Below are 24,707 nucleotides of genomic sequence, written 5' to 3' on the forward strand. Positions count from 1 at the left end.
ACGTTTTGGAAAGTCGAATTGAAATTTGTGGGCAATTTAGATTGTTCAATTAAGCTGCATGTTTTGGGAATGTGGGAGGAAACCGGAGGACCCGGGGAAAAAACCCAACGTCAGCACGGGAGAACATGCAAACTCTTCACAGGGCTGATAAACGCTCAGCCTTCTTCCTGTGAGGCCACAAAGAGCCACCGTGTTGCGTTCGCTCTTAAAAAGGATGTTATTTTAACTACATCATTACAAAAGTCTTTTTAGTTAATGTTTAGTACTAATTTGATTGGTAGTACTTAAACATAAGACCTTTGTAATGATATAGTTCTTTATCAAACACATCATTTTTAAGAGTTTGTATTAATCTTGAAAAATTATCCAATGATTATTATTTTTGATTCATTTTTCAAGATTAATACAAAGTAAGAAAGAAAGAAAAAAGAGGGGGGGAAAGATTGAACACAGGATAATGGCGTGTTCTAGTCGTCCTGTGAGCCTTTGATGCAGGAGGTGAAAGGCTTCCTCAGAGTCTTGGCCATGAAGGAGAACATCCTGATGATGGCGGGTCGCTTCCTGGTGTTTGGAGGCGGAGAGTCGATGAACTCAAGGTGAGACGCTGGTTCGTCACTTGCTGTACAGGCAGGAGTAACTCTGTGGAAACACCTCCTCACTTTCTTCATGAAGCTGCTGGTTTCTCCCGAAGACTTCTGCAGCTGCGCTTTTAAAATCCTCACCACAGCGTCCTCAAAAGTAACGTCATTCGACGCCATGGCAGCCTGCAGTCGCCTCGCAGATCCAAACTCCCGACGAAGCTTCTTATAAACGGAGATGTGGATATTTCCAACGTTCTTTGGGAGAGTGAAACCTGATTTTCCTCCAATCCTGTCTCTCAGGCCTGTCAACACCATGTCAATATCCACCTCGAATATCGATGTCCTGGTGGAGGCAGCAATGTGCTCCACCAGCTTCGAAACAAACACAATGAAAAAGGTATTCTCTCGCTGTGATTCAGAAATGTCGTCCTCGTAACTGAAGACCTGAACCTCCGTCACCTCGTCTGGACAGCAACCCTTTGAGAAATTACTGTCCAGACATCCTTTGTTGTCAAGTGACTCAAGCAGATCTAAGTTCTTGTTGTCGGATATGATGTTGACTGGTTCTGCAATGGTGTCCTTTTCATTGAAGGCCTGAATCTCCGTCACCTCGTCTGGACAGCAACCCTTTGAGAAATTGATGTCCAGACATCCTTTGTTGTCAAGTGACTCAAGCAGGTCTAAGTTCTTGTTAGATATAATGTTGACGGGTTCTGCAGGGGTGTTCTTCTCTTTGAAGGCCTGAATCTCCGTCACTTCGTCTGGACAGCAATCCTTTGAGTTGTTACTGTCCATGCACTCTTGGTTGTCAGTTGTCGCGTCCACTTCTTTGGTGCTTTTCAGTATATGTCCGACAAGGTAAACCATATCCAGAGTGGGAGAGTTGCATGTTTGTGGCTCAGTTGGTCGCTCCTCTGGCTCTGGTGTGAAAGAAGACGGCTCTCTGATTTGACTCAGGGACTTGTTCACCTTCCTTTTCACCTCTGCTACGATTAACTCCAGCAGTTGGTCAGCTTGAGGCCACTGTTGATTGACTCCTAGTGCCTCAATAAAGCTGAGATGAAGAGAATCCCCAATGCTGGCTTGGATATCTTCCTCAGTCACACGGCAATAATTCCTGTTTGTCAGAGAAACGGTAACAGTTAGTACACTGATCTACTTTGGGTATTGGTATTTTTAATTCCCCCCTCTTTATTTTAAAGAATCACACAAATCAACACTGGTAGCTCATGACTGATACAAAAATCTGATGGAAAATATTGTAAGAGGCAGGGTTCTGGACTTTCCTGGAAAGTGTTAGGAAGCTTTTGTCTTACCTATTGCTAAAAGTGTCTTTGGAGCTGCAGGCCTCGTCCAGGGAACTCTGAAGCTGTAACCAGTCAAGAACCTGAGGTGCCACAACTTGCAGGACCAAGACACTGGTTTCCTCTACAAGCTCATGACACATGTTGTACAGCAGAAAGATGACGTTTGTATCTATGTTTCCAGCTGCCAAAATCATCCATTGTCTGGAGGAAAACAGTAGAAGGTGGTTGAGCAAAACAAAACCTTAAACCAACGTATACTGTATATACATACATACATACTGTAAATTTCTGCTGCCGACTTTGAACTTGTGACTTACTCATTTGTGATGTTACACAGAAATGAGATCAAGATCGGTTTGTAGATCTCAGGTGTAAACATGGGAACGTCCAAATCGCTGCATCGCAGGTCTCCCAGTTCATCTGCTGCAGGCTGAAAAGAAGAACAAGCAGGTTTTAGCAGCCAGGTTGTCATTGTTATTGAGAGGGCCGAATTAATTCTGCAGACTGTTTGCATTCAGACAAAACAGGTAGAAATCTGAAACCTGAATCTCTTCATTTTAAATAACATCACTACTGACAGACATAAAAATGTAATTGGAGTTTTTCATAAAAAAAAAAAAAAGAAGGTAAAATGATGGGAATTTAAAACTTTCTCCCACATCCACAGTGTGTGACTCCAGCCTAGATATTCTTACCTTCTCATACACATCGTGAAATGATTCCTCCATCGTAGCACAGTCCTGCACTTGCTCCATAACTCAAAAACTTTTTACTTGTTTTCTACGTGGCGATCTCAGTGAAGGTCTGTGTAGATGTGCTCGCTCTGTGTCTGCTCAAGTGAGAAACCGAGTGTAGAATAGAATTCATCATTATGAGCATTGACGACGTCACAATCACACCTGAAATTTCAAAGGCGCGGTGGAACGCGCGCGCACACGCACACGCACACGCACGTTGCTCGTTCCTGCGATCTGTCGTCGACGTCGCCGCCACGTTGGGCCGAGAAAGCCAGTCCTGAAAACTGCGGGTGTTTTGGATAAAAAAAAAGCACCATAACATTTACATTTCTCAACCGATTTGAAAAAGTCGTTTTTATATTAAATGGTTTATGGTTTATATTGAGTAAAAGATATTTTTTTTATCCCCAGTTACTTTACTACGATATTTAAGGCTGTTTTCCATAAGGAGGAGTGTGTATAAATATTATGTTTACATGAAGTGAATTAGCTACAGTATGTAGTATAAATGATTCATTGTCATAAAGAATGATTAAAACTCACGTGGCTTATCTATACAATTTAATGTAGGCTACATTAAATGTACAGAAAGTTTGTTTACATTGTGGAAATGGCTTCTTCCGTCCACCTCCCCACTGTTTAGCTTTTATTTTGCATTTTAAAATACTAAAGAAAAAGAGGAAGTAGTACTAATTCACAAAAATGTGACCTAATAGTGAGACCTGTTGCACATTAACAGTCACTTGTGTTTAATTATTTATACTACATATACCAATTACTATAACTAATCTGATGTTATTCTACTACTAAAATATAATATATTCATACTACACCGGTGCTATAAAAATATAGAAAGCAGACTGACTGACTTATTTCATTTATTTTATTTTATTATAAGTAACTGGAGATAAAAAACTTTTTATTCCACGTAAAGTTTTACCACAAAGTCCATGTTACCACATCCAATCAGAAATGTTAATACATTTCTGCTCATTTTTTAATAATTTAATTAAAATATTTTTTGCGCTAATATGTTTACCTATGAGCTAATAGGACAAGGTGCAAACTGGTCTCTTGGCAACACATTTAAATGATATACTGCCTCATTTGACATGCATGTAAACTGCACTATGACACAGGCAGTAATTCTAGTTTGTACACACCCCTATTATGTACAAAAAACAAGGAGATAATTGATTTTATTATATGGATTTAATATTAACAAAACTTAGTATAAATAATATATAATACACACTGATATGGTTAAACAACAACATGGTCATTTTTAATACTGTTACAACTTGAACGTAGTATAATAAATTATCAAAAAAGCTTTAAAGAATTGTAAAAAAAATTGTCTTAGAGGGAAACCTAAGGGAATACGTTGCAGTAGTGAAAGGTCTGGACACAAGTTCTCACTTTTTTATTAGTTTAAACCTCAAACTGTGACAGGTAACTCAGAACTTCCTGGCCAGGTTCCCGAAACATCCAGATGCAGTTCACTTAATCAATTTGAGCAGGATACAATAAACACAAATGACAGGTTCTTTAAAACAATATCATAAGGTTAACAGGATGCTGATGATGATGATGATGATGATGATGTAGCTCAGCGCTGCAGGATGAAGCTCCCTGCTCGAGCTGACCAGGGGAGAAGTGCGGGTAAAAACTGCGCTGCTGTCGTTCCTCGGCAACAGCACGTTACAGATGTTCCCCTCGCAGCAGGACGAGCACACCTGGCCGATGACATGTAAATGTTGAGAATATGTCCTGATTGTATGTGGATATCAACTTACTAACATCAAACAAAACACGTAATAAAAGTGTTAAAAATTAGACCTTTGACAAATTTTTAAAAATGTGTTGCTGCAGTTTAATCCAGATGTTCCACGTACCCGTCCGTTACCAGTGATGGAGGCACAGCCAGTAAACAGACAGTCCTCCAGGGTCGCACATCGCTTGGTCACAGACACACTGTCTCCATGGTTATCCATCATGTGGAGTGTGTGGCAGTATCTGGTATCTGCAGGACATAGCACGCCTTCATTTTCTGCATTATTTTGAATTAAATTTAAATTAAATTCCCTTCTGATAATCAATAATCTGATGAGATTGATCCATACCAGTTCAAAAACAGCACTGAATTCCATCTTGCGTTCAGTGTTTACGTTTAATCAATACAATCAGGTGTTAAGGAAAAGCTTCCACACATTCGCTCGTTATAGGAACCACAGTAACAGATGGGAGAGAAATCAAAGCTCAGTCACGCTGCATACACACACACACATACACACACACACACACACACACACACACACACACACACACACACACACACACACACACACACACACACACACACACACACACACACACACACACATACAAACACATACAAGCAGTTGAGTAGAAGCTGACGAACCTTTCGGACAGTACACGTCCGGAGCCCAGCGGTTACACTCATAGTTATCTACAGCTTGTTGACATGTGAAGCACTTGAAGGCACCAGGATGAGGCGTAGCTGCGGAGGACACACACACACACACACACTTCTGTCAACGCGAGACAATGATATTCACGGCCTCATTATATTATTCTATTTCTAAGCAATCTTCAATGAACTTTATTCTTTTGAACCCTTCCGATTCTTCTTCTCATGCTCGTACTTGAGGGATGCAGCAGGATGATGTCCTTCGTGGTGAAGTCTCGTGACTGGACGGGTTTCAGCCAATCAGCGATGTTCGTCATCAGCAGGAGCCAGGCCACCGCTGGCCAGCCCTCCATCATGAGCCTCAGAAATCTTCATGCACTTTGGCCTGTTGGACGCTGGTGCAACAAAATGCAAAAGAGCCTCAGAATTTCATTCACTTGCAGTTATCTACATGGCAAGATGCACATCTGCTCTGGATCTCTCTGATGAATGCAAATCATTACAGGAAGAGTACAAGAAAATGCCATTAAATCCAGTGAATAGAACATGGAAACAAGAGGCTTTGAGAAAGGAAAGGGATGTTAAAACCTACTAATGGAAGGAATCAGTCTATAAAAGTGATCAGCTGTGAGCTTGCTTCGTTATTTAAGCTTTATCGCTCATCCGTCCCCGGATTTGAATAATTGCACAACAAAAGGCCTGGAGGACGTAACATTGTCACTTCTGCCATAAACATGAGTTATGTTTCAATTACAAGTCCCTCTTTCCCCATGGGAATTCAACCTTTTAGTCCCTGCCTGCCAAATGGTTTTTTGGGGTTTTTTTCTGTTATGCAATGGGTCATCCATTATAGGCAAGTCAGCATTATTCTGACCACAACAGCAAGTCTGCTCAGAGAGGAACCGTCCCCCTCTGGACCTTCTTAGAAAAAAGAGGGGTCATTCCTGTCGTCGTAACATTACAGGATAATCCACTTTCTTTTTTAAAAATGATAAAAGCTCACTTTTCCTGTGGATTCTGGTGCATGTTTCCTCTATTATTTCCATCACTTCAAGTGTGAGTGACAAGTTATTTTCCTCGACGACATCTTAACGTTTGCAGTTGAGCTTCCTGTTACAGTCCAGGCCGAACACTCTCTAACAAACGCTCCTCCGGGATTCACTGAGATGTCAGTCAATGCATTAAACACCAGATGACCTGGTTTTTGGCCGCGATTTGAGATCAGTAGAGTTGTCTAAGATCAGCTTTGAGTTCAGATGCCTTTCACTCTATTTTATCCCCAGGCATTGTGCGGGGCTGTGTGGTTGTAAATGCTTGTTTTCTTTGCATTATACATGCCCCAATAAAACTGATCCATGTCTTTGCTGCAAACACAGTAAGCATACTGTTCTTTACATCCAGCAGCAAGAGCCGAGCATACACTTATCCTTTGTATCAAAGACACTGATTTATACATTTGTTTTAATAAAATAAGTGACTGCAATCCCATGTAACCTATAGACACTATATTATAAAGAAATTTATATTGATTACCTCTACTGTTTACATGCATTTACTGTATTAATTCATCATATAAGCATGTAAATATCTGTGGGTTCTGGGCAAAACAAGACATTTCAGTGTGTTTCTTTGGGTTCTGGAAACTTGTGCTGGACATTTTTGGCTGTTTTCTTGACGAAACTATTGATTTATTTGAGAAAATAAACATCAATTGCAGCCTTAATTAGATCCAAGTCAACCGAGAGCATGAAGCACAGTGTATTAGTTATTATTAGCATTAAATTAATTAAATCCTCTTCGTTGCCCCCTCCTTTGCAACAATTGAGTTGATACAGTATTATGTGGAGGGATTTGGTGAAGTGGCGCGCATTCATTAAGCTCCTCAGAGCACTGGTGCTACTGTATGCCTCCTAATGATATGCTGTACGCTGAAAGGACAACTTGAGATTAGCTCTCTAACTTTGAACTGTGTGATGGATGCCCGGCCTCGCCTGGAGCAAAAAATCTTGAGTCTGAGAGCATGAGGGCAGGAGTGCGGGGATTAGGTACAATAGCTCCCTGTTACAACTGGAGAGGGATGGAGGTGGAGAGGGTTTATTATCACTCTGGGTTCAATCAGCACCAACCGGCTCCTTCAGGTCCCGGCTGAAAGGCCATACAGGGCTGAAAGAATCTGAAGGAGAGCAGGTTTTAAATCTGTCTCCCATGACAACGCAGCTTGTGAGTGTAAAAGCTGAGGGGGGGGGGGCTGAAATGTGCAGCTCCTCAGTCGCAATGATTATCATGAGTCATTATCTGGACTTTTCCTGTTTTATTTTGAAATCACTTTCCCTGTGTGTGCTGTTGGTTGTGTTGCTTCCTGCTCTTTGGTGCGTTTCCCGCCTTTATGATTACCCGCTGCACCCTAATGTCTGTTCCCTTCGCTCCTAGTCACTTCGTCACGTTCTTGCGGTTTTGCTTTAACCTTTAGTCTATGTCTCAGTATTTTTCCAGTGTTTTTCCTCCCTGTTTAAATGTGTTTTGCCGGACTTTGCCGAAGACTGTAAGTTCCAGATTTTCCTGTGTCAGTCTCCTGGTTTTCGGTTTTCTTTGGACCCCTGCCCTTTGTGGACTCAGCTTCTGCCTTCCTGTGGTTTTTGGAAAGTCTTAGTTTATAAAGTGACTTCCCTTCACTTATCAGCCCGCCTGTCTGTCTGCATTTGGATCCTCCATCCTGTTTCCCTGCAAAGTACTCCCCTTAAAAAAAAAGAAGGTGTTTTTACTATAATTTTGTTCTGCGTTCTCTTATCCAGAAGCGTTTTTTAAAAACACACAGAATTACATTTAAAATGCTATTTGACTCATGACCCTTGCTTGTGGCCTCTTCATACCAGAGATAAGGTGGGCTTATCTGCTGGATCCCATGCCATGAATCAGTCATCAGAAGTTCAGAGGTTGACTTTTGTTTTACACAAATATATTTTACGTAGTCCCGAAGGGTAGTGGAACATAACTCATGTCAATGCCATTTACTTCACACCCGCCGTCCCTCCCTCCCTCGAGTGCTGTCAGAGATATCATATATTTATGGCTGAAAGACGCACACGACCCAAGACGTTGTAAATATTACAGATAAAGTCATCTCTATACAAACCATAATGCAACTGAAGGTTATTCTTTTGCAGAAACTATTTAAAGCTCCGTATTTTATTCTTCTCCTGTGTTTTATTTTGAAGTGTTTGATCCATAAGAAGATATATTTGTGGTTTTAAGAACCGAAAATCATCTCATTGTAGTTTTACATCTCCTCTCTCAGGCTTCTCTCTGGAGCTGTAGTGACAACAGGTCGGTGAGCCAATCAGAAGAGAGGAGGCTCTGATTCTTTTCTTCTGATTGGCTGACTGTTTTCTCAGTGATGGAATAAAAATATAGCAGATTTCAGGTAAAACACTAAGAGAAACGAAATCCAGGTGGGTCCACGTGAGTAGGCCATGGCTGAGAGCGGTGACTGCTTTGTTGTGACATCACAAAGTTACAGGAAGTCCTGACTGCTCGATTTAAGGCTCAGTTTCTGAATACATGCATTTCTCTGTGGACTGAGGCTTTGATACTTTCACAGTATTAATATAGAACTTAGACCTGATCTATAATCAAACAGCACATGGACAGAGACCTTTAGACTGTGTGGGACTTTTTAAATGTGCAGAAACAACATAAAGGCAGTTGTAGGAGAATTCGAGGAACACGTGACGGCAGGTTTACCGATGGACCAGATACAGAAAAATCACAAACTGTCCGGCAGTTTTAAAAGAGGCTTTCTACAAAGCTAAAGTTGAATGTTCAGAATCATGAAGTGATCTAATAATAAAGCCACTAGCTCTCACACACATTCAGGCTGATGTAGATGGTAACCTAACGAGTCAAATGTGAACAGTTTAATTACTCAGATGAAGTATAATGGCTCCATGTTGGTCATGCGTGTCTAAAGAATACTCTATCCAGATTTAGGCCACCAGGGTTGCCTTTGAAGAGCAGCCGATATCCAGCAGCTCGGTTCTATTGACCAGACACATATGGCAGGGGCTCCACTTCTGTCATACAACTGCTTTTTGTTTTCGACCCTGCACCGAGGTCAGAGATTCATGACTGCACCTCCAGAGAGTTACAGTGGACAGTGTTGATGAATTCTCATATGTGGAGTAAAAAAGCTGTTGGTTGAACCACTGGTGTAACGTGTATTGCATATTAAAAGCAGCCCTGTGGTTAAAGTGTTAACTAGCCAAGTTCAGATCCCCCCCCCCACCCACCTCTTATTAATGGACATTTATGAAAACCAACTAATGTGACTGATGTACTTAAGTTAAAATATTCAGCAAAATATACATGAAGTATCAAAAGTGCTAATCTTGCAACACAATGGATCCTAAATTTATTATTTATTACATAATTGGATAGTTATCCAATTATTTAAAGCAGCATTTTGATGTCGCAGCTGGTGGAAGTGCAACTCATACTATTATCGTATTCCACAAACTGCTCAGTCACATCTTAAGCACATTCAATACACAGAGTAAATATATAACTCCCTTCTCGTAAATAAATGTGTAGATAGAGCAGCTGCATATGATAATTAATTAGCAGTGCGCTTTTACGTGTGATTAAAGACTCGCGCTGCGCTTCAAATCTCAGCTACTACACAATAATTAAAACAGCTTAAATAATTAAAACGCATAATATACAAACCCAGCGGTAAAAAAACATTTGCTGCAATATTGTAGGTTACCAAAAGGTGTTAGAGTAATAGGTGTTCTCACTCTGATGTGTGTTTATATGACGATTATTAGGCTAAACTAACCTGTACTTCTTCTTTTTAGTTTTTATTAACCTACACCTTAATTAACATATTTAAAACTCACATTCACTACCACTAATGTGGCTCACACGTTCAATCATATTTTAATCTTAAATCTTAGCGCTGTTATTGGTTAATTATTCTCATGCATTACATGTAAAAAGTTAATTATAATTAAAACTGACCTAAACTTGGACGTGCAAACACTCTTTATACGACTTTATAATGCAACTTACCGGGCTGTGTTTCCTCGATGAACCCGCAGCTCAGTCACATCCTCACCGTCCGCAGATGAAAATCACTAACTATAGTGAGCTGCTGGGGGGGGGGGGGGGGCTGCGTCACAGTGGCGTCATTAATAAACGTCTGGTCACATTTTCTGCACGTTTTGTGGGTAATAAGTAAGGAACAGTTCATGTCTTGTCAGTTTTAATGAACTGATGAACTTATCATTAAAAATATAATGTAGGAATGTAACTTCAGGTTCTTGTGCTTTAATTGAGAATTTCCATTTCATGCTTGTTTACATTTCCAGTTAACTCAGAAGCAAATACACATTCCACTTTTACATTTATCTAAATGTTACTTTGCAGGTTCAGAAAAGATATGATGCATCATTCCTGCATCTGTACAACCAAAACACCTTCATAAATACCATAGATCAGTGGTGCTCAGATATGTAAATTTAATACTAAAGGGCTTTTCTCAGGATCAAAAGAGATCAAAGCAAATCTTCTCATTACTATAGGCCTAATTAGCAAAGCTTTACATACCCTACAACCATTTCCTTATTCATATTCCTTGAGTAAAATACAAAGTATGTTGCCAAACATGAACTCATCAGTGACAAACAGCAGTCCTGCGACCTGTAATGTGATCCCTGACAGGAAAGTGAGCAACACAATAACAGCCCATCAGACTCTTGTCAAACAGAGGAATTTCAGTATGCACAGATGTGCTACATAATGTGGACAGATGGCCGCTCCGTCATGGAAAACTTAAAGCAGCTCCTCAGAAACATGCATACTGCTCAAATGACAAAAACTGAGAGCAAAAGGCTCATGCAGTGAAATAAGGGACGAAGGGGCAGTAACAGGTCCTGGGCAGGTTGGAGGCTTTGAAGTATATGCTGAGTTATGGTGAATTTATTATCTATTTTCAATGTTTTACAGCTATTACCTTTGTAAAGGAGAAGTAAAGAGAGTGGGGGAAATGTGTTGGGTTCAGCTTCTCAAGTATGTGAGAATATGCTGTTTTTCTGGATTTAATATTACTGTAAATGAAATAACTGACATTTTTTTTTTTTTTAAATAAAAAAAATTGAATCTATTTATAAAGAAAATAATTTGGGAGATTAATCATTCATGAAAAATGATTATTAGTTAAATCAAATGTATTTATTTATTTATTTTCATGCCAATCTAATGTTCCACACTTCCGGTAGGTGGCGGTAATGCGCCTGAACGCTGGTTGCCAACCGCCAAACAATTAAAAGGAAGAAGAAGAAGAAGACGGCTCCGGATCCATATGGTGAGCTACGTGCCGCCCACCGCCATCTTTGGAACAAGGGAGGTGTGCGCCATCAACAGCGGGCCACCGACCTCTTTCACAAAGTTTGTTTAATTTATATATCTTTGCACAAACTGCTTCGCTCGAGCATGGCTAACCGGAACATGCAACAAACGAACATGCAAAGCAGCAACTCTCCTCAACCGGCAAAACGCGGGGCCGACTCCCCGGCCGTTGAGCAGCCACCGTCGAACAAAGGCAGCCCAGCGCCGCCGCAGCAGCAGCAGTCCCCCGCGGCCGAACAGGCGGAAGAAGACGGCGAAGGTAGTGGAGAAGGCCCGGCAGAAATGACCCTGGATATAACCAGTTTTCGGAAGCCCGGTGAGAAGACGTTCACCCAGAGGTGTCGTCTGTTTGTCGGGAGTCTACCAACGGATATCCCCGAGGAGGAGTTTACAAACATGTTCGCTAAATACGGAAAAGTTAACGAGGTGTTTATCAACAGAGACCGGGGCTTCGGCTTCGTTCGCTTGGTATGTACGAAATTTAAACCGAGCCTTTGTACCGAAGTTTATTTAAGTTTTATTTATTTTTTTAAAGTAAATGTGTAGTATGTGCACCGAAATTTCGTGGCTAAGAGGAGCTAGCTGACAGCTTTGTTTAGCTAACATTAGCTCACGTGCTTGTTGACTCTACATCCGTTATAATTGATTATCTTACAGTAACAGTCATTAACATGTTATTCTGCTTTACTAGTTTTATATTTTACATTTTACAGAGTAGTTTAACTAATGACCCATATCTGACAAGTGCTGTGCTAGAAGTATGTGTATTTAAATGAGTGATTTCCTCTCTGCTGTGAATTGCATTGTAATGTACTTGCTTATACAGCATATAACAAATGTCATACTATCGTGATTTTTATTTACATACATGTTGTAATAGTTGTGCAATACATTGTACACTTCTAGACTGCCAAATTGCTTCACTCTACTTCTGCAGATTGCCCTAATGTACCATGCTGGTGTGTCACCATCCCTTTAATCTTTTTTGTCACTTGTCTTCCAGGAAACCCGGACGCTGGCAGAGATTGCCAAAGCTGAGCTGGATGGGACAATTTTGAATAATCGAACAATCAGGATCCGCTTTGCTACACATGGTGCTGCGCTCACAGTCCGCAACCTGCTGCCTGCAGTGACAAATGAACTGCTGGAACAGGTAAGAGTGGAGAGAAGGGGCTTCAAGTTGACGCTGGGATGAAATAGGATCTTTGTCAATTCGACTTCCTGTGTCTGCTGATTTCTGTGGAGTGATATTTTAATCTGAAACCCACCCTGTACCCTCAGGCGTTTTCTCAGTTTGGGCCGGTGGAACGGGCTATTGTTGTGACGGATGACCGTGGTCGCCCCACTGGGAGAGGCATTGTGGAGTTCGCAAACAAAGCGGCTGCACGTAAAGCCCTGGAGCGCTGCACCGAGGGAGCACTGCTGCTGACCACGTAAGTGTGGGAATGAAGTGGTTTTGGAGGGGAGAACACGCAGAACACGCTGGGATTTAATGAGCGCATGGAGTTATGTGTTTATTACTCGTATGACGCAGCAACTTCCTTCAAAGTTGCCACAAGAAACAAGTGTTAGAATATCTGTTAAACAGCCGCCGCAGATGAAGAGGTCAAAGATAGATGGTCTGAAAAATGCTAACTGTCACAGGAAATGATTCTGACTGTTTCTAACATAGTGTTGTCCCCCCTCTTTCTTCAGCACTCCTTGTCCTGCCATTGTGGAGCCCTCAGAGCACTTTGATGATGAAGATGGCCTTCCTGAAAAACTGCTGCAGAAGACTCCAAGGTTCCACAAGTAAGTAAAGAGGTGATTTGAAGTCGACATATAATGCATGGGTATGAAACTGTCTTATTTTGTTGACACTGTATTTTTAAGTGGCTGGAACTGTAGTTAAGTTTTGTACTGATCTTTCTTTTACCCAAAGGGAACGAGAGCAGCCTCCACGTTTTGCTCAGCCGGGGACATTTGAGTTTGAATATTCGTCTCGCTGGAAAGCTCTTGATGAGATGGAGAAGCAGCAGAGAGAGCAGGTGGACAGGAACATTAAAGAAGCCAAAGAGAAACTGGAGGCTGAGCTGGAGTCGGCCAAACACGAACATCAGCTCATGTTAATGAGACATGGTAGGGACGGGTTATTCGTGTCCTCCCATGAGTTGTGGTTGTGTGTGTGTTTGTTTACTGCTTGAACTGTTTGCCTTTTGTATGAGAGAAGATTGTATATGGGCTTCTGTTGTGACATTGGTGTGCTTGGTATCTTGCACTGGCACAAACTTTGCTTCTCCATAGAGATTCTGAAGTGATTGTGCAGCAGCTCACTACAGTGTAGAGATTGATTTAAACTATAGGATTTAACCTGCTGATTGTCATAAACTCACTGAAACTCTTGTGTGGTCATGGAGTTTTTATCTTTATCCTCATCCACTTTGTGTCAGAGACCAAGTCTAGCACTAAATAGAAATTTTCACAATAAAATCAGAATGGAAACAGGATGCAGATCGTGATTAAGATCGTGGATTGTGATTCTACTCAGAAAGATTGTGTTGGCCAGATCTTCCCCCCCTATTTGATCCTCATCAATATTCATATATACTTTCTTCCTTTCCTTTCTTTCTACCAGTCCTCCTCACTTATGTTGTCTTTTCCAGATCTAATGAGACGCCAGGAGGAGCTGAGGAGACTGGAGGAGCTTCGTAACCAGGAGCTGCAGAGACGAAAGCAGATAGAGATGAGGTGCGTTTTCTTTCTTTGAACAAACCATTAGGACACAATGAGACAGTCCAACTTCTACTACTTTTCTATTGTTAGGCACAAACAAATTATTTTTTTAAGCTTTAAGTAGTTGTCATGAAGTTGTTGCATTAGAGATGCACACATATATTCTTATTTGTCTAATTTCTTTGTTTTGGTTTTTCTCTCCGTCTGCAGGCATGAGGAGGAGAGGAGGAGGAGGGAGGAGGAGATGATGAGGCACAGAGAACAGGAGGACCTGAGACGCCAGCCAGATGGCTTCAAACCAAACTACCTGGACAATGTGAGTACGGCTGGAAGGCACACATGCTGTCAAACACACTGAGGCTTGCCCACTTACATTTTCACTTGTGATACACAAACACAACCTTTTGTCTTGGCTGGCCATCGCATCAGCAAACGTATTTCTCTTTAATTCATACAAGAAATCAGAAGAAGAAAGTAGAAACACATCATGTCATATTTTAAACAAATTTCCCTTGATGTACCAAAATATTACAGTAAATGTACCTCAACAGCTTGTTGAGGTACAGTATCAGTATCTGCTGCAGGTTACTGCATTGGTATTACAGTAGTTAGTTTTATAACAGTTTTATTTCATTCTCCAGCAGTGTAAAGATTTCAGTCAGGACAGACTTGTTTTTATTTGAGATCAGTAGATTATTTATTTTATATATTTATCTGTGGATAAAATATATTTTTAGAGATTTTAAAGTGCTCTTTCTTCAAGAATGACCTGCAGAACATATTTTAATTAAATATTAAGATGTCTCAGGTTGTTCAGTGACAAGCCCTTTGTTCAGTTTTCATTCCTCTGCATTTGACCAGCACTTGGACTGAACTCCACTGCTGTGCAGGGGTTTCTGATTTCCTCATAGTTTTATAGCAGCTGTCAGTAATTTATTTTCTATCTTATTCTTTATTTGTAATGACTTTTCCTGTATTTTGATAGTTGCCATTGTAGCCACGTCGCTTCAATACTGTGGTCATTATGTTAAACTACAGTCAGGACCAACACCCACATCAAACACAGCGTCATGTTGTTTAAATTGTATTGTTTTTTATTTTCTGTTCTTAATTTATTACTGTTTGAAGTAAAGGAGGAATATAGATACTAAACAAACCATAAGAACAACACTAAACCTTCTATTAACTATTTTCTTTTTGTTAACCTTTCACGCTTTCCAAACTGCACGAGTCCATGTAGTTTTTGGACACAATATGATGTGTGACAGTAGCCTTTCATCAAACATCGTCTCTCTGATGTTTTAAAGTGTTGAATGTAGTTGTTAAATCATCCTCTCTGAGATGCTCAGAGTAAATTTGACTATTGAAAGCTGCAGTACAGTCGTTACGACTGAGCGGCTGTTGCATGCCTTTATATTATATTGTGCAGGTGTTGTTTTTCACCTCCTGGACAAATAGAAAACATAAATAAAGCTCATTGTCAAAGTGAATATCTGGGGTAGAATAGATTGTTTGCATCTGTGAATAGCAGGATATTTATGACTCAACAGTCTGATGTGAAATTTTCTTCTTCTCTGTTCTATAAGTGTCTTTTCTTCTATAAGTTGTGACGTAACCGTGCACTTTCTAACACCTTACTTTAGTTCAGTGGTTCTCAACCCTTTTCTGGCATTCCCCCATTCAAGCTGAAAAAGTTCACGCCCCTCCCACCCCACAGTTTCTATCAATCCGATAGCATCAGCAAACGCGTTTTGTTTATTAGTCGCATCATTCAACGTAAGTTTCACTCCAGATTTTTCCCTTGGTCGTCCACATCCTGCAGTTTGAGAACCACTGCTTTAGCTCCTGTAAGTTAGAGGGGTGTGTGCTCATTATTGATTTCCTAGATGAACCTCAACACAAAAATCTACAGATGTATAGTATAGATTAATTGCATTGCCAGCTGGATTTATGATTTTGATTAGAAATGGAGATGATTTAAAAGACAGTAGCATTGTTGAATTTATAAACAGAAACAGTCCAAAAGATTTTCATAAATAAAGGAAATAAAATCAGTGGAGCTTGATGAGAGTAGAATGTATAGTTTTGCTGTCCCACTGTAAATATATACAGTAGATATATTATATTTCAGCGGGAAACACTATAGCACAGTTAAACTTTGCTATAGTTGCAGTTCTTTAAAAGCAACGAGGATGTTTGTAAAAAGTAAAGACAAAAAAAAAGGATGTTTGCAAGTGATAATTCATGTAACTAGATTTGCAGTGATTTAAAAACATTACCATCAAGAGCCATTATGTGAAGTTTGAGTGAAGTTCAGTCAGAGTGAATGTCTGTTGGTGTGATACTCTGTGTTGTTGTTTTCTGTTATAACTTTTCTCTTCAAACTCTCTGCTCCGTTTAGAGGTCCCTGTTGGAGTCGGCATCTTTTACACGCACATAACGAATGCACGCACTCGCAGCCGACTGTCCTCACATCAACTGTTAATCAGTCTTATTAATGAAGACGTGCAGGTTTTAGTAGAAAACACGAGTGAGGGATGTTTTCATGTGTGTTGTGTGCGTCTTATAGCGGCTGTGGATTGATACCGTTTTAGAAAACGAGTGGACTAACAAGTATCACACTCAACACACAATCAACGCAATACACACATAAGTGATGCACAACATTAGACGTTGGGTGTTAGAGACTCCTACACATTTGAGTGATAATGTTCTCTTCCTGGTGTTGTTCTATTTTGTACTTTTTATATTTTTTTGTTGTTGTGAGGATCATTGTTCCAGACTATAAATCCTGCTGCTGCTGCCACTTAGTGGTCAGAATTAGCTGCAGCTCAGACATCAGTGTTGGGATCACAAACAGACGCCAAGCTTTTAATCCCAGGTGTTAGTGCAGGAATGATACAGGGCTTCATCACACATTTAGTTCATTTACTCTGTTGCCACAACATTAATACCTTTCTTATTATATTTGTAACATATTGGCCATTTAACAGGTAAGTACATGAAGAATATAAAAGTTGAGGATTACAGTATTTGTTATTTTCCAATTTCCGAAAATGATCTGGTACTTGTGAGACAAATTCTATTATCGCTGTAGATGCATTATTGGGGCAAAGTAAATTCAGCTTGCAAACTGTGATACTTATAATATGATATTGATGGGATTAGATTGTGAACATGTACACACTATTCATAACATTTTAATTTAGTTAAGTCTTAGGTCACTGATGTCCAGCTGGTTTCACTGAGTTGGATCAAGCTTTAGATGTTTCATTAGAAAATTCTCTTACAAAAACAAAAAACTTGAATCCAAAAAGCAGATTCCTTCCAGGTCAGTGAAATCTATAATTGCTGAATTTTATTCACCTTCTGTGTTTGCAGGATTATGTGTGTATGTCTAATGGAGAGAGAGTGAGGCAGCGAGGGGACTGTGTGTCAGTAGTATTATGGATATAAGTCAGTATATGTGTGTGAATGAAATGTATCTACAATTGTGTTATTGTGAGAGGATGTGGAAAAATTTACGAGTGAATGAACAGATTGTGGAGAGACTCCGTTTTTGTGTGTTTGGGGCCGTGACACACCAAGCTGATGTCCGCAAAGGTCCACACAGATTTGTGACAGTATGAACTGGACATACTACATGTGCGCACAAAAAAACAAAACAAACTAGATGCTTGTGTTGTGTACTATATGTGTGTGCTGTATTCCCCATCCTTGGTTTTGTTCTCAATAAGCGTTCACACACACACACACATTTCCCTTTTTGTTTTTCTTGTGCTCATGTGTGTATGCAGACCCCCAAACTGCACTTGAAGTGCGACCAAACCTTGACGAGACACGTTCATTTCTGAGTTGACTTGGTGTGTCGGGGCCTGTGTGTGTGATGTGGGTGAATGCAGTAATTAAGAATGTGACATAATTTTTAATTTGGGTTGGGTCTAGCTGACAAAATAAAAGCTTTAAACTCAACTCTTTAAGAATGTACATGTAATAATGGCCCTTTCTATAGATGTGCAAACCTCTCAGCTGATTTGACATGTAGACACATTAGTTTTGCACCAGTAAATTAAGAGAATAGAAAATATTACTCCCTTGCCAGAAGTTTTAAACATAGAGGCAAGTGCACATTGATTTAACAATATTAATATTTTTCATCATTTGATAAAGAATGAACAGCCACGGATAATGCACCTGGCTGTGGTCAGTTTTGTGTAGGAGATGAATACTTTGACAGTGTGAGTGTTGTCCTGTGGGCTACCCGCTGAAGACTTGTACTTTAGCAGAGTTTTGTTCTGAAGGCTCTTCTTCACTTCTTCCAGAGGGAACAGGAAATGAGAGTGGGTGAGCTGGGCCCTCGTGGAGCCATTAATATGGGAGGTATGGGCATGACTGTGTAAGGACTGGTTGATGTAAAAACCAGATGAAGTGATGATAAGTGAATTATGACTGCCTTAATGTCATTTTACATTTCTATTATTTGTCCTGCATCACAAGTGAGTCCTTTTACAACTAGATGTGTTTCCGGCCGGAGTCAGTTCTGTGACGGCCTTTCTGGTGTAAAATGGACTCACTTGGGATGCAGCGCAAAGGCGATGCAAACATACTATACCACATGACAACATAATGTCTGAACTAACAGAATATAGTGTACTGAACGGGGTTGTTTTTTGTCGGGGTGGGGTTTCATAGTTTGAGAAATAGTTGTTCCCCGAGCTCTCATCCTGAGTCGCATGCAGAAATACTTTTTCATTTTCAGGAACCAGCTGAAGAGGTTCGACTGTTATTCATGATTTAAACATGATATTTAACAGTACATCTTCACAATAGCACTTTTTTTTTTTTTATTCAGTGGGTAATAATTAATAGACAAGTGTCTGTTCACTTTTATTAGGATTAGAAACTGATCTGCGGGCGCAGGATGAGGGGCCGGGGACCGAGGTTTAAGTCTGTGATACTATGAATGAGAACAGATTGTCGGAGGTTCACGGTGGCTCTTCACCACACACGGAGTAACCTAGGATTGCACATCACCTTTATAAACAAAACCGCATTTGTATTGACTTTTTAGCACGACCTTTGACCCAGTTGATGACAATATGATTTGAAGTGTGAGATTTTGTGGGTAATTTACTCAGAAGTTTTTCATCTTAGCTGCAGTTTTGACTGTTACTACCATGTTACTGTGTGAGTGTGTATGTGCATGCACATCTGTGATACTGATCGAAAATCTAAATTGTCAAACCCTTCACTAAAGTAAATATGAAGCTGGTTAGCATAGCATAAAGACTGGCTCGCTAGGCAACAATATTTGCCTAGCAACAGCTTTTTAAGACTCACTATTTCAGATGATATATTCTTTAGGACAGGATTTTGAACTTTGATGCTGGATTGACCCAATTGGTTTGATGCTATCAAGGCTAGAAAACAGCTTCATCATTCAATAGCAAGAGCGTAAAAATAAAAATTAAATTTGCACCATAATGTGAATTGTAATTTTCTTTTTGTTAAAATGGATTTGATAAAATTGGTATCAAAAAGTGTTGTTAAGAATTGATATCGAACTGATGCGTTTGGTTTTTGAAGTGTGAGTAATTTTCTCAGACATATTTTAAGTGTATATAAATCTATATTTGTCAGTACTCAGGATCACTCTCGCCGCTCGGCAGCCATCTTGGCAGCGCCCTCGGGCAGTTATTATGGGCTAACAAGAAAAGGCCTCTAAATCTAAATGAATGAGGAGCCATATCTTCACTTTCGATGGTCACCGGGACATAAAAATAGCATGTATAGAACCACAAGTCAAATTTACTGTGTTTACTGTGCAACTTTATACGTTTCCCGGCTCTGCAGACAGTTGGCTGTTTCAGGGAGGGGCGGGACATGTGTCTTATTACCGCCATCTTTGGCGTTACGGGCTATTCTACTCAGGAATCTCTTAAGTGGCTCCCCTCTCCTTTTATATTGCCTCTGGTAATGTAAGAAGGCGTAACCATTGCATGAAATGATATATGAATTTGTTTTTTAATACGTAGCCTAATGTAAGTTGCTTTTGCTCCAGAGCCACTTGTGTGTATCCGTCATGTTGCCGCCCATTTCTCAGCGCTCCTGTCGTTGCGCTTCCTCGGTTGGATTCAGTTTCCAAACGGCCTTTTAAATAAGTCCCATCTTCATGAAGCTGCTTATTAAACTGTAAATTTCTTTGCTATATTGAGAGGTGTTTCTAATATTTAACTCACCCTTATTGATATAAATTATAAAGGCAAGCGTTCTTTGGGGGAAAGGTTGTATCTGTACTTTAAGATTGGTTTCCTCTCCTGCTGCGTGCGGTTTACAACAGTCGTCAGGTTTGTTATTACCTGAATGTTGCCGTTACGAGTCTCGTGTGTAAAGTTTCTGCTAAAAGACTCTGAACATCAGACTCTGACGAAAACTGTTTGCAATGCTCCAGACCAGTTTTTACAAACACCTGGTCTTCAGTGTTGTGGGATACTGGTGATAATGTCCTAATAATGATCCATTTAATCAGTATCCAGTGAAGTAGTCGCAGTAGTGGAAGTATTTCTGTAGCAGGGTTTGTGTTTGATTGGAACTGATCTTGTGACGCATGTTATTTTAAAATAAATAAATGGTCCAATGTTGTTTTCCAACAACTCCATCTCCATATTCTCTGAAATTAAGGTGACGTGCAATCCAAGGGTTCGTTAATGATAAATATACGGCCGCAGCCACTTGGCCTCAAATTTAATCCATGAAAGTGAGAACCTCTCGTTCTGCTTAATACACAATCTGCTGTCTCTGTCTATTGTCTTTCATATTTCATGTGTAACATATTTCAGCACCTGTTAACTATTTTAAATTAACGTTGGTTTTTGGTTGTGAACGTCACGTATTCGTAGATTAACCAACAGAGCGTTGCTTCATCTTTTATTTATTTATTCATTTTTTTTAAGTCCAACTTCTAGAGCTGAGCATGCAGTTAAGGTGCATTATGAATGAATAATGTTTTAATACCAATAATAAATGGGGATGCACCGATCTGACTTATAGCTATCTGCTAATAATGATCTGATTCCAATGTTTTTGTTGAACATTTAAAATCTATACAACTGATTCACTGCATGGAGAACACGCTGGGATCACTCTTATACATGAGGCTATAACTGTAACACACCTTATTTAACTTTAGGTGCGATCTTCCCAAACAATTGTTTCTTTTTCTGTTGTAGTCAATTAAATTACGTTGCTAAAATGCATCAACCTAAATCAAATTATTAGCCATACTAGCAGTGTTCCTTCACAGACGGGAACGTCGGCTCGTCGGTGTCACAGATGGATCCTTACGACTTTTTTTACGACCCCGATAAAACCGTCTCGCCTCCTTGAGGATGAATTGTAAAAGTTTTGCTTTGGTTTATGGCCAACTACCTGCAAAGCTATTGACATTCCCTTTACCCTCCACTGTTCTCTGTGTTCAATGCCAATTAGCAAATGTTAGCATGCTAACACGCTAACCTGGTGAACATATATAACATATACCTGCTAACATCAGCATGTTAGCATTATCTTTGTTAGCATGTTAGCACCACTGTGTCTCACAGAGCTGCTGCATGGCTGTACACTCTTTAGTCTTGAGTTTTGATATTATGAAAGTTATTTTTCAGTGTTGTAATATATTTTCTGAGCTGTTTATCTTTATTGAGTTTCATCCGTGCAATGTTTTTAAAACACTTCTGATGTAACAGTAAATGGAAACTACCCACATAAAATGAGTTATTATAAGGTTATTACGAGCAGAACGACAAACTGTATTCAGTGTGAATCTGTCGCATCTTGTTGAAACCGATCCAGTGCATCCCTCATCGTTTTAGCTCTTGACTAAAAGCCAACGTTAACTTTTATTTCTAAGTCAATGAGAGTAGCGCTAGCGTTCAGCTACCACAGTTCTTACTGGGCGTTGAGTTCATCACATGGGACTACCGAATGACCAACCAATGCTCCGTTGTTTTGCGTGTAGATGGCTATAACCAGGCCAATGCGGGGCCCACTGGTAACCAGGGTCAAATGATGGGCATGAGTGGAAGGGGAGGAGCCATTGGCCCAGAGGGAACTGCAAATATGGGCACGCCATTGATGCCAGAGAATGGAGCCATGGTAACGTATCTGGACGTTATCTTCGAGATCCAAGCCGTCTTTTGTCAAATATATTGGTAGAACATTTCCTAAAGCAGCAAATGGCACAAAATGTCTAGAACGTAGACGAATGTTTAGAACGTAGACGTAACCGTAGAAGCTTTGTACTGAAGCAGAAGCCAAAAAATTATATATTTAAAAATTATGAACAACTTTGAAAATTGACCTTAAATCACTAATAGACGTATTTCTCTCTCTTTCTTTGTCTGCTCGGTTCACTTCTCTCCCATTTACTCTCGGATGGCGACACTTGGATCAACCCTGACTGATGAACTTTGATAATCACCCATCACTTTGTATTCATGCCCATGCTTATAATACAATCTCACGCCACCCCACCACCTTTTTGTCTTTTTTAACGACGACTGCATGATACCACAGCGAAACGATAGATACCCGCAGGGTGGATCAATGGGGGGCCGGCCGGAAGTTGAGTCCCCAAAACAACAACAACAGCAGCAGCAGCCACAACAACAACAACAACAACAGCAGCAGCAGCAGCAGCAGCAACAACAACAACAACAGCAACAACAGCAGCAGCCATTGGGGCCCCAAGTTGGACCAGCCCCAGGATTTGGCAGGGGGAATCCAGTAGGGGGCGTCTTCGATGGGCCAAATAACAAGCGGCGCAGATACTAATTTCTTAAATGTTCTCATGGATCTTTGTTACTGCCCCCCCTGCCCAATTTGTGTTTTTGTTTTTTTTTGTTTCTACATTGACGTAGTTGTTGACCTACTACACTCCCTGTCAATTTTGTGTTTTCCACTGTGGGGCACTTATTTTGTGATTGATGAAATTGACGGTTATCTACACTGTTTATTTAAGCACACGTCTCTCCTCTGTTTTCAGAATAAAACTTTTTTTGTGGGCACAAACAAGTTTCATAGCATGTGAAGAAAGGCCTTTTTACACTTTATTAAGCTGCTTTAAGGGAGTGTTAAACTGAAGGATCGGGGTTAGAGTCACAAGAAGATTGCTGAAGTCAGGGAAATGTTCGTGGCAGTAAATCATCTTAATATCTACACTGTCATACGACGCCTTAGTTCATAGATTTTGTTCTTGTTGCATTTTGATTGTGGTCCTCCCTTTAAACATACTCTTACTCTCGGCTGATGTAGATGTTGAATCACACAGTGAGTGGAAGTTGCAGCTTCAGTGCATCCTGTATTTGACGGTGACGAGAAATAAAACATTTGTAGGAAGTTGTGTTTTCTTTGTGATTGTCTCTTTTACCATGAACTTGTTGGTAAATAAACAAAAATCTCTCAACCTCTCTCCCACAACCATCCGTCATCTGATTCTCACATACTCAACCCTCTTGTCGTGTTTGACAGTTGGACGCATCTTTTAAAGCCGCAGGTCCGTTCTGATCCGGAACGGCTGAAAATCAGGTGATATCCAAAATGTAATATCTCGATACAGTTCAGCCCAAATATCGCGATATATGATATTATTGCATTTGTTTCAGGTGTTTTTCTTCTTTTTGTTAATATATAATTATATTGTTGTATTTTATGTTTCAGGTGTAGGCTGTGGTTTCGGCTGACTGCAAATCAGACGTACTCTCTGGTTACTTCAGAGAAATTGGTCAAATTGAAAATTTGTTTAATGATGAAGCCAAGTTTTATAACTGACATGTCAGATTTGATCCATTAATGTATAATCTTTTGACCACTCGTGGTTTTAAAACTTCCACATGACCAATGTTTAACTTCCTCTACAATTTGGTCATAAAATGTGAGAAGAATTAGAAGAATTAGACCGTCACTCAGTTGTGCCATGCATTTTTAAAACTATCAAAATGTTTTCTGTTGTAAGTTTTGTCAAGGCGACAATATAGTATCTTCATAGTGTGAGTGTCTGCAAGGTGTGTGTGTGTGTGTTGGCTGCAGTTGTTTGCATAATCAATCTTCTGTGCATCATTTAAAACAAAACAAAACATGGTCCTGGCTCTCTGTGTGTGTTTGACCGTACAAGCGCTTCCTTTCACTGGATCTGGGGAATGTGATAAACCCTGACCAGGTGTCACGGACGCTAAAGAATAGATTTATACCAGGTAAATACATTTCATTTCTTCCTTTTACTTGTACCGTAAAAACACACAAAGTACTTCTGCATATTCCACCTGGACTATATGTCCGTCATGCACCTTGCCTTTCCATGTGTATGTGCAAATCATTTATCAAAATGAGTCATTGCTGGAGAACAGCTGTGTCATTTTTCCCACTAACACATTAACGTTTTGATACTGAAGTATTTTTTAAATGTGAGGTTGAAGCAGTTTCCAGAGGTTTCAGAAAAGCCACACAGTTGAGATGCAGTGAAGAGTGAAAGAAAGAA

The 24,707-nt window shown here is 40.1% G+C and overlaps 2 protein-coding genes across 3 annotated transcripts; one reads left to right on the forward strand and one right to left on the reverse strand.

Annotated features, from left to right (window-relative positions):
* Positions 1–3,653: 3,653 nt before the first annotated feature.
* LOC130165341 (ly6/PLAUR domain-containing protein 6-like) lies at positions 3,654–10,175 on the reverse strand. Of its 2 annotated transcripts, none has more exons than XM_056370536.1 (5): positions 6,060–6,544; positions 5,292–5,451; positions 5,048–5,146; positions 4,521–4,648; positions 3,654–4,361 (listed from the first exon to the last, which is right to left on the reverse strand). In XM_056370536.1, the coding sequence occupies exons 2-5, from the start codon at positions 5,410–5,412 to the stop codon at positions 4,185–4,187; spliced, it is 525 nt and encodes a 174-aa protein (XP_056226511.1). In that variant the 5' UTR covers positions 5,413–5,451; positions 6,060–6,544; the 3' UTR covers positions 3,654–4,184. The 2 variants fall into 2 exon arrangements, with proteins under 2 accessions (XP_056226511.1, XP_056226512.1); XM_056370537.1 differs by lacking the exon at positions 6,060–6,544 and adding an exon at positions 10,124–10,175 and having other exon boundaries at positions 3,656–4,361.
* Positions 10,176–11,403: 1,228 nt separating this feature from the next.
* On the forward strand, positions 11,404–23,650 carry pspc1 (paraspeckle component 1). Its single transcript, XM_056370053.1, has 10 exons — positions 11,404–11,929; positions 12,465–12,614; positions 12,743–12,894; positions 13,157–13,252; positions 13,383–13,579; positions 14,104–14,188; positions 14,384–14,489; positions 18,496–18,553; positions 22,191–22,327; positions 22,748–23,650. Exons 1-10 carry the CDS (start codon positions 11,546–11,548, stop codon positions 23,003–23,005), a joined length of 1,623 nt encoding a protein of 540 aa, XP_056226028.1. The 5' UTR covers positions 11,404–11,545; the 3' UTR covers positions 23,006–23,650.
* The last annotated feature ends 1,057 nt before the right edge of the window (positions 23,651–24,707 follow it).

The sequence above is a fragment of the Seriola aureovittata genome, chromosome 24 (genome assembly GCF_021018895.1).
Source record: "Seriola aureovittata isolate HTS-2021-v1 ecotype China chromosome 24, ASM2101889v1, whole genome shotgun sequence".
Classification (NCBI taxonomy): Eukaryota; Metazoa; Chordata; class Actinopteri; order Carangiformes; family Carangidae; genus Seriola; species Seriola aureovittata.